This window comes from Ipomoea triloba, chromosome 6, assembly GCF_003576645.1.
Source record: "Ipomoea triloba cultivar NCNSP0323 chromosome 6, ASM357664v1".
Taxonomy (NCBI): domain Eukaryota; kingdom Viridiplantae; phylum Streptophyta; class Magnoliopsida; order Solanales; family Convolvulaceae; genus Ipomoea; species Ipomoea triloba.
In genome coordinates this window covers 7679235-7690478 of record NC_044921.1, presented here as the reverse complement: position 1 = coordinate 7690478, position 11244 = coordinate 7679235, and the positions used below count along the sequence as shown (strand labels likewise).

The 11244-nt window shown below is 29.6% G+C and overlaps 1 protein-coding gene across 1 annotated transcript; it reads left to right on the top strand.

Annotated features, from left to right (window-relative positions):
* The first annotated feature begins 7297 nt into the window (after window positions 1-7297).
* On the top strand, window positions 7298-8578 carry LOC116022941 (protein LIGHT-DEPENDENT SHORT HYPOCOTYLS 10-like). The gene is made up of 2 exons (XM_031263856.1): window positions 7298-8160; window positions 8317-8578. The coding sequence occupies exon 1, from the start codon at window positions 7478-7480 to the stop codon at window positions 8138-8140; it is 663 nt and encodes a 220-aa protein (XP_031119716.1). The 5' UTR covers window positions 7298-7477; the 3' UTR covers window positions 8141-8160; window positions 8317-8578.
* The last annotated feature ends 2666 nt before the right edge of the window (window positions 8579-11244 follow it).

The following is an 11244-nucleotide window of genomic DNA, read 5'->3' as shown; positions in this document are numbered from 1 at the left end:
AATAGGGAGAATATTGCATGTTGGGACCAGATGTTTAATTTGACGGCTTGAATGATAAATTACATAATATAATGACCCTCTTTTGTTAAAGGTGGAAAAAATCAATTTAAATAAAAAAAATAATTCATGTGGCAAACAAATGAAAGTCGATGATGTAATGATACAAAATTTAAAAACTAGGACTAAATAGATGTGATAAAAATGTTATAATAATTGATGATTAAAAGTGAAATTTGTTTATAATAATTTACATGGTTACTACAAATTTGCATTTTTATATGGGTCACACTTGTGTGAGACCGTCTCACGGATCCTTATTCGTGAGACGGGTCGGGTCGGGTTGAAGCACCGTGCAAATGTCACACTTATATGTGCAAATGTCAATACTTATATGCTCAAATATAATACTAATCAGGAATACAATTTTTGTTACTTATAAGAGAAAAAGTATTACATTTTTCATAATAAGTAATGTTGACAAGTTTTCCTTACTTATAAGGGAAAAATATAAACTTTTGAAGAAAAATGTAATACTTTTAAATCGAAACGTAAAAGTATTGTATTTTCCTTAAAAGTATTACATTTAGCCTTATAAGTAACAAATATTTATTCCTGATTAGTATTACATTTGAGCATATAAGTATGACATTTGTGCGTATAAGTGTTACATTTACATCTTGACTAGACCCGACCCGACCCGACCCGTCTCACGGTGAGACGGTCTCACACAAGTTTTTGCCTTTTTATATAAATTAAGATTTTAGTTAGTTAAATTGAACACATCCTTCAATCTTACCAGTTGTTATAATGCTACATTCCTCACATGATTTTAGCCTCTCATGCACATGGGTCAAACTACACTGAACAATTGAATTCGATCAATTAGCTAAGTCTAACTTATGACCAGGGCCGGCCCTGGCCATGTGGGCCAGGGCGACCGCACACGGCCCCCAAACCCAATTTTTTTTAAAAAATATTTTATATATAATTCAATAATATTTTTATACTTGATAAATTTTTTTAGAATCTATATATTGGTCTTAATTGTAATTGAAAATAAAATTTAGAAGTAATTGACATCGAAATTGGGGTGAATAAATTTATTTAAATATGCACGAATATCACTTATTTTAAATTACATTTGAAATGTATTTTTTTTCTTTTGTTGAATTTATGCATTATATTTAGACAAAAAAGTTATATTACTTTTCATTTTTGTCATAAAAGAGCATATAAGTATGACATTTGCACATATAAGTGTGACATTTGCACGGTGCTTCAACCCGACCCGACCCGTCTCACGAATAAGGATCCGTGAGACGGTCTCACACAAGTGTGACCCATATAAAAATGCAAATTTGTAGTAACCATGTAAATTATTATAAAACAAATTTCACTTTTAATCATCAATTATTATAACATTTTTATCACATCTATTTAGTCCTAGTTTTTAAATTTTGTATCATTACATCATCGACTTTCATTTGTTTGCCACATGAATTATTTTTTTTATTTAAATTGATTTTTTCCACCTTTAACAAAAGAGGGTCATTATATTATGTAATTTTATCATTCAAGCCGTCAAATTAAACATCTGGTCCCAACATGCAATATTTCTCCCTATTTCATAAACTCTTTTAGTTTAATGATATGATAGAATTACTACATACATGTTAGTTCTCTGATCTATGTAATGAGACAAAATTTAAAAAGTATGACCAAATGTGGCAATGTCGCAAAATATATATATATATATATATATATATATATATATATATATATAGCTAAAAGTGAAATTTGCTTAATACTATATCTAACAATAATAGTTGTAAATACACACCATGTGCAATTGAATAATGCCTAATGAACAATAAAAAGTTAGTTAAATTAAATTATTGAAATAAATAAAGAAGCACATAAATCTTATAAATATTAGAAGATGTAACTTTAATTTTTTATGTTAAGAAATATTCTTATTTGGCATTTTTTTTTAAAAAAAAAAGAAAGAAAAAAAAGAGGGCATTGAACTTAGTATGTATTGTATTTTAAAATGATTAGATTAGCTTTTTGCAAATGCAATTAATTTCTATTAGTATGAAAATATTTTGTTGAAAATAAGCAAATGATGCATATATTTCACATCAAATAAGATACAAATGAAAAACAAAACTCTTTTATAAAATAATAATAATATTAATAATAAGGAATTTTTTATTTAAAAAAGAAGTTAAACTAATAAATAGAAGTTAAAATTTCAAAGAGAAAATCAATTGAAATAGATACGCATTATTTATTAATTAAAAATTATTATTAAATTAAAATATATTTATAGAAACTACATATGCACATGTATGCATCAATTCATGTGTTTGTATTTTACATAATAAGGGTAAAATTGACAAAAGAAAAAAAATATTGAGGGTAACTTGGAAAGAAATTATAAATATATAATACAATATCAAAGATAAGAATTTAATGTCACTTATACTAGTAGCATATTTTTAATTTCAATTAATGACTAATATTAAAATAAAGGCCGAAAGGAAAATGTGAAGGATAACAAAAAAAAAAACACTTAATACACTGCCAACACAATTGTCATTTCAATTAAGAACTAATATTATTGACTTTTATTAAATTTTTAATAGATTGATTAGATTTGTACAAAATAAAGAGTACAATAATTCACGTAGAGTAATTTTGATTTAAGAAAAAACTCACAACCATGTGTGTTTTGACTTTTGAGTGGAGTAAATTCATATAGGGTAATTGGTAAAAGTGAAGATTACCTAAACTGTAACTATAAAATGATTTAAATAATTTTTTTAAAATTAAATACAGCTTTAATTTATCCTTAAATAAATACAGCTTTAATTATGGTCACTGTCTGATACATACATTATTGGTGGGTGACCTTTAATCAGTTCAACAAATTCTCATTTGTTAAATGGAAAAAGGCCCAAATTTAGCAGCTTCAGATTACTTTTTGGTACCCATATGGTATTTTTTTCCATTAATTTATATTTTTGTCTACTCATTAAAGTTATATATAACAACTATTATTGAAGTTCCCAAGCTAAGATTTCATACTTTTATTAGAGAAAACTTCCCATTTAGATTATTAGCTTTATGCATGCTAAGAGCGTAGAGGGCATATATATAGAGGTTATGTTTGACAAATCTTGCTAAAAAAGTAGTTGAAAGTTACAAAATGTTGTTAGCTGATAGTTATTAGTTGTTAGTTGATTAGGTTAATTAGAGGGTATAACTAGTTGATAACATTAGTTGATTGTAGAAAAATATTTGGTAAATTAGCTGTTAGGTGATAAGTGTTTGGTATGATTTCTTTTATCATAAAGCAAATTGAAAAAGTTGTTTTGAGTAGCTTTTTGAATTTTAGCATTTTGGAGTTATAAAAAGCTAATTAACCAAGCATTTATATCGATCTTTTAACCAAGTCAAGCAATTAATAGTGATCAAATAAGCCAAAATTAGCTAAAAACCTAACTATTTTACTAAACATGGCCATAAACTATAAGCTGAAAACTGAAGAGCTGTTAAGCTAGCTGTTATGCTTAAAAGTGTTTGGTAAAATCAGTTTCTTAATAAGCTGATAAATGTAAGGACATCTTCATAAAATTTAAATAGTTTTAAATTTAAATAGGTTTGTTTAAATATTAAAATTTAACATTTTGAAATGAAACTATTAGCATAATCATGATCTAGCATCTCATAATGCAGTAGCAATATTGTTTCAAATCTCCTATATCTCAATAATAATAATAATAATAATAATAATAATAATAAAAAAGGAGAAGAGTTGCAAGTATAGGAGAAGATTAAAGGATTTTAATTGGGAGGGATAAAGGTTGTCACTTATTTAAAAATAATAAGGATAAAGATGGAAAAAAAATTAGGAAGCTACTAGCTTATTTTTTAAAAGCTACCTAAGATAGTTTTTCAAAATAAGCTCTTATTTTAAGCTACTAGCTTATTTTGAGAACATTATCAAATAGAACGTATAGCTTATTAGTAGTTTAAAATAAGTTATATGCTCTGCCAAACAGAGCCATAATTATATAAGTTTGAACACAGACTTAAGGACTCTTTAATTTACTGCTCCTACTCGATCTAACGAAGGGGGAAGAGGTAAATTGCAGGATGTATCTTAATTAGTTTATAAGCCCCAAATACTTGTATACTAATCCCCACACAATGCCATGATTCAAATCGTGGAGACTGGTGGATGAAGTAAATTGCAATATGTGACTCAGCAGGTCTATAGACTCCCAAGTCCAAATCCATACTTCCTTGGATTCGAACCTTGTACTATTCGACTGCTAGCAAAACACAACTTATAAATTTATTTTTGAGTTGGTTGACCAATAAATAGGGATGTCAATTAGGACAGCCCGCTTGATTTTGGGCTAGCCTTATCAGGCTTATCAGTTCGGGCTAATCAATTATTTTTTTTTAAAATTTTTTGGTTCAGGTTGGCCCTAACCCTAAACCTCGAGTTGTTAGGCTTATCGGGCGGGCTGAACCGCTGAACTAAAATTGAAAAGTGAGAGAGGATACCCACATTTAGAGTCGTCAAAATAGGCCCATCCAACTCGCCGTGTTGGACTTGTTTAGCCCGATTTTAGGCGGGTTGGTTTGTATATTTCTCCAACCCAGTTCGAACATGCATGGTTCATTTAGCCTGTAAGGGGCACCCAAGTTATATAGGTTGACTTGTGTAATCCGCGGGCTAACCCGTATATTTGCATAATAGTAAATACCTTATTTTAATGACATGATGCTGAACTCGGCCTTCCAGGTTACCGCTCAACAATTTGATACTGAAATTAATGAGATTGGCGAATTCACATGGGTAAAAATTATTCCGTAATGAATATCATAAAGATCTCAGAGGTATTAAAGATACGAAATTTAATGAATCATTAAATTAAATTCTATTTACCAAGAAACAGAACATTTTCCATATTTATGTTGGACTGTTAGATGGAGTGAGACATATCTAGTTAACTAGTTTGTCTTCTTATATTATCTTTGAAAATTGCACAACAATTTCTTGGACTATTAGATATTTACAGTAAGTGACTTTAGTTATTTATTTGGAGATTGTTATAATAAATATAACTTGAACTTTAATAATTTAGAAAATACAATGACACTTTATGTCTCTAATTATAAAAAATATCATGGCTCTGTTTGGCAGAGCTTATTTAGGAGCTTATAGCTTATTTTAAGCTACTAATAAGCTATAAGCTCTGTTTGATAATGTTCTCAAAATAAGCTAGTAGCTTAAAATAAGAGCTTATTTTGAAACGCTACTTGGGGTAGCTTTTCAAAATAAGCTAGTAGCTTTTTAACTTTTTTCCATCTTTATCCTTATTATTTTAAATAAATGACATTCTTTACCCCTCTCAATTAAAATCCTTTTGACATTTTCTTTTCATTATGTTTGATTGTAATTTCAGTTTGATATTTATGTTTGAACATTAATTTTTGTATGAACTAATCTTATGAATTATAAAAAAAAAATTTTACTTTGTATATTTTCAAATATATGTTCTTACTTTATATTTTATTTAAATATATTAATTTCATTATTTTATATTTTAATATATAAACAAACCTATTTAAATTTAAAATTATTTAAATTGTATGACGATGTCCTTTTTTGTCTTTTTACATTTATCAACTTATCAAAAAGCTAATTTTACCAAACACTTTTAAGCATAACAGCTCTTCAGATTTCAGCTTCGAGCTTATAGCTTTTCAGTTTTCAGCTACTTTTCAGCTTTCAGCTACCTTTTCAGCTAGGTTTGCCAAACATAGCCCATAAATGGCACTTTAATTAATAATTTAGTACTATTTACTCTATTACAATTGATATATTATAAATGATTAAATTTAAGCAGGCCAAAGTTTAACATATCCTTCCCAAGCTCAACATAGCACATAGCTAGCTAGCAACCCTAGGTGGGTTAAAAATCATCTATTTTTCACTTATACACGCTATCAAATTACTCTAAAATTTGTTAAAATTATTTAGAGTTAATTCCATTTTTTGTCCTAGATTTATAGATGACAGTCCACTTTTAGTCATTTTTTATCTGAACATCCACTTTTGATCCTAGTATTATTGTGGTATGACCATTTTTGGTCCTCTATCAACAAAACATTCTAAATTTTGTCAAATACAAGAGCATTTCAGTCTTCAAATTTGATTTTTTTTCAAAAAAATAAACATAAAAAATATAGTAGGTTAACCTACTTTGTATAAAAAAAGATCAAAATTGCCTTGTATTTAACCGTATTTCAGTGATTTTGTTGATGGGGGACCAAAAATGGTCATGCAACAATAATGCTAGGACCAAATTAGAATGTTCCGATAAAAATGGACTAAAAGTGAACTGCCACCTATAAATCTAAGATCAAAAATGGAATTAACTCAATTATTTAAATTGTACTCTCAATCACCGTCCCAGTCAATAAATAGGAGATTTGGTAACTAAAACTTACCATTTACTACTTATGTGCATAATTGAGTCACTCCAAAATCTATTACTTGCACTCAACCACCCTACTTCATTGATAATTGGGTATATTGAAAACAGTTCATTTATCACTTAATTCTGTACTGTGCATAATAGAGTTAATAGAGTTAATTTTCATTTAATTAGCTGAAGGTGAAAATCAAAGTGCTAAATTCTGCTAATATTGGTAATAATGATTGTTGTGATGATGTTGCCACAACTATATAAAAAGGAAATAAATTTAAAATTTTATTTAAAAAAAAAAAAATAATCGTAATAGATCGTTTACCATTACACACAAAGTTATAATTACCCGCAAATGTACAACTTTATTTACTTATACTTACATAACAATTAACACCAAATTTCGATGGCAAGGTGTTAGACTAAACCCTCCAACTCTCCAAGCTTCCATCCATCCAAAAAAAAAAAAAATCGATTGACCTTCTTGGTTTAAGCTGATCATTAATTATGACAACATATGTTGATTTACCTCATTTAAATTAAAGTCTTTGCTTGCTAAGGTCACAAGGTAGAATTACCCAGTAGACACTCTTACAAAGGTCACAAGATAGGATTACCCCGTAGACACTCTTACAAAGGTCACAAGGTAGAATAACCCTGTAGACGCTCTTATTAGATAATAATTGCGTATTTCTCTCATCGCAATAAAAATAAAAATAAAAATGAAAAACATCTCATACTAGTAGTACACAATTAAAGGAGTAAAATAATAATACGGAGTAATGCAGTGAAGAAAAAAAAAAAAGATATGACCTAAAAGCACTTTGAATTCCTTTGGACCCATTTCATGTCTTCTTTCACCTCAGCTCCTCCATCATTCATCATATTAAAATCTCCATTAAAACTCTCTCTCTCTCTCTCTCTCTTCTCTGCAGCTAGCAAGCTAGCTCTCATATATATATCCAGCCATGATGACGTCCAGTAGTACGGATGAGAGAAGAGAGTACGGCGAAGGGTCATCGTCGTCGAGATTAGCCGCCACGATGGCAACTCCTCCTCAGCCGCTGCAGTTACAGCAACCGGGCAGCGGCGGCGGCGGCGGCGTTCATCATCAGCTGAGCCGGTACGAGTCGCAGAAGCGGCGCGACTGGAACACGTTCGGGCAGTACCTGAAGAATCAACGGCCGGCAGTGGCGCTATCACAGTGCCACTATTCCCACGTCCTGGATTTCCTTAAATACCTCGACCAGTTCGGAAAAACTAAGGTCCACTCCCACGCCTGCGTGTTCTTCGGCCAACCCGACCCCGCCGGCCCCTGCACCTGCCCTCTCCGCCAAGCCTGGGGAAGCCTCGACGCCCTCATCGGCCGCCTCCGCGCCGCCTACGAGGAGAACGGCGGCTTGCCGGAGACCAACCCCTTTGCTAGCGCCGCCATTCGCGTTTATCTCAGGGAAGTCAGAGATTCTCAGGCTAAGGCAAGAGGAATCCCATACAAGAAAAAGAAGAAGAAGAAGATAATAAAGACAAACATTATTAATAATCCTAGTACTAATAATAATACTAATAATGTTCTCAAGGCTAATGAAGAACCTACTGCTACCCCTAGCTTTCAGATGCAATCGGCTTCTTGAATATTTGCAAGGAGAAAATGGTAAAATTTACATTCCTGCTTTAATTTCCAATAAAAGCCTTATTATTAGCTTCTTCATTCTCATCTCTGATCTTCACTATATATATTTCAATTCCTATATACTTACTTTATATATGTATTTATATGTGTATCTAACATCACCACTCTATATATCAGCTGTGCCCAGATTATGGTTCTGAAGATTCATCAGATAGATTCAAGAATCAGCTGTGTTGGTCCACTATATTGAAACAAATTTGTGGGTTCGTTTCATTTATATATGTTATAGTTTAATTTTCTACTATCATCGATGTGCATCAAATTTTAGATAGACTGTATTTGATACATAATTTGAAGTTTATACTGATATATATAATTTATGATATGGTAGGTGTTGAAAGAGTTAATTGGTACTTTATTTTAGAGATTAAAATGGAAATTATGGGTCCAAGGTGATTAATTGCTCTACAATTTGCAAATGATTGGAAAGTATTGTTATGTCTAGGTGGTTTAGGTACCAAATTAAGATTAATTTATGAAGTTTGCACTTTCTTGATGCATATATGATTGATGATCAACCCTAAACTAGTGTTGCAAAAAACCCTAGGCTAGTCTTGTATTTATGTCTCTCATTGATGATATACTACTCTAGTGGTTGTTTAAATCTAGCTAGTACCTAGCTTGCCTACTTTTTTTTAAATGACTTTTTTTTATAGTAATAAATTGGTAATTGATATAATTTTTCTTAAATCCACCCGACCCAATCTAATTTGAGAATGTTCATTACTAAAATCACTGAATGGGTAAGTCGCAAATGCTTGAACTACGTAATATAATGTACTTTACCTATTGAGTTAAGACAGACGTTTTTTCATATATTTCTAATCTAGCCATGTATTATGATTCCTATTGAAGCATATACTTTTGGGGTGGGTGTAGGGCAAACGATTTTAAATATATATGAAAGCAGACTCCCCATTTATTAGATAGAAAAGATCATCAAAATATCACGATTCATTGTTAATTAGGCGATGAATTTTTTTGGACATAAACAATTCAATCCACTCTATCTATTCTAAAGAGTATAATATTTCATTCATACTTAAATAAGTAGTTTTTCTCATTATGTGGGATTATATTGTACTACCTCATAAGGAAAGAAGCAATGTTATCTAAAAATATAATAAGTCTCACTCAAAGTTATATCCCTAATTTATGTCCATATTTTTAGTGCTAATCATTTTGTACATTGTGCTTTTAGAGTTGTACTATATAATTTTTTGGACAAAAATACTTATATCGTTATAACTTCCGTTATCTTTTCCATTATTGTTATCATACACATATATCCACCATATATTTATATTCTTTAATGATAATAATATTTGTAGACATTATATATTGGATTAATATACTAAATAAATTTGATTTCATATATATTTTAATTAGTAAGGATTTAATTTGTTAGTTATCTTTAAAAATATAAATATTGAATATTTGTTTTTGCACATCGCGCATAGAAAAGACTAGTATATATATATATATATATATATATATATATATATATATATGTATGTATATACATACATACATATATATATATATATGTATATATGTATATGTATATGTATATATATATAGAGAGAGAGGATAATATTATATACAGTATGTATTATGATTATGATGATCCTCTTTCTCTTGAATTCTTTATATGTTTAGAATTATTTATTTTGAGTTTTTTTAGGTGTTTAGACTGAAACATTTCGACACTGCAACATTACAATATTGTTGTTCGATCTAGTACTACTTTGTCTAGTCATTGTTTCAGCTTTTAGGATTCTGCATGCTGTTCGATCTTTAATTGTTTGGCATGTAAATATGTACAATATTGGGTAGATTAAATCTACAAATTAAAAACATAACGTGTGAGGCCAATTTAAGTTAATTTATCTATATGAAAGATATTTATTGATATTTTTTATTTGAATTAGTCATTTATGAGCAACCTAGGTTGATGTACCTTTTTGTAACTCTTTAATTTGCTTGCTAACTACGATCACAAAGCAAACTTCACCAAAACATATATTCGATAGCAGGTACGAACTTTTTCATAAATAAAAAATAAACAATAAATATAAAACATAACAATGATACTTGTCACAATACACGTTTAATATAAAATTTACCACAAATAGTTTTTTTTTTTTTTTAAATTTGTATATATTTACCTTATTTTGCACTGAGGATTCTATGTTATGGCATTTTTTTTTTATATATAGGAAAAATTTGTAATACCTTCTACTCAATCAAAATAATATACTGTCATTTTTTATTTTTTGGGATAATGGTCAAATAAATCATTGAACTTTGCACAAAATAACAATTAAACTCCTGAATTTTAAAATGTGCAATTAAATATTCAAACTTGTCAAAATGAGTCAAATAAATTTTATTTACCGGTAAAATACCATTATTTATCATCGTTGACCGCTGTAAAATCGCCGAAATTCAAAAAAATAAAAATGACATCTGGGCACTTTTTCCAGTGGGAAAGGCAACTAGATTGGTCGCCTTCTCCACTTGATAGAGAAAACAACCGGATGGTCACCTTCTTCTTCGATGGCAATGGCGACCATTCGTCGGTCACTAGAGTTGTGGACAAAATCCTAATGATGGGTTATTCCATGTGAATAATCGGCTATTGAGTTTAGATGCACCAAAATGACAAGTTTGAATGTATAATTGCACATTTTTAAAGTTCAAAGGCTAAAAATCAAAGATATATTTAATCATTTTCCCTCATTTAAAAAAAAAATCACTAGTACATAAATAACCATATGTTTTCATAATTTCATTGTAGAAAACAATACACGCCCGCTTATTCTAACGTCTCTTTTTTAACAACAGAAGCATAAATAGATATATTCATTTGTAGTAGGGAGTTTTTTTTCACTTTTGGTCCTATAACTTTAGTGCCTCCGTCAATTTAAGTACACAACTTTCATTCCTGACATAAGTAGTGCTTGACTTTGATTTGTTTTCCACTTTTAGTCCTTGACTTTGATTTTTTTTTTCACTTCTAGTCCTTTCGACCATTTGAGCGAT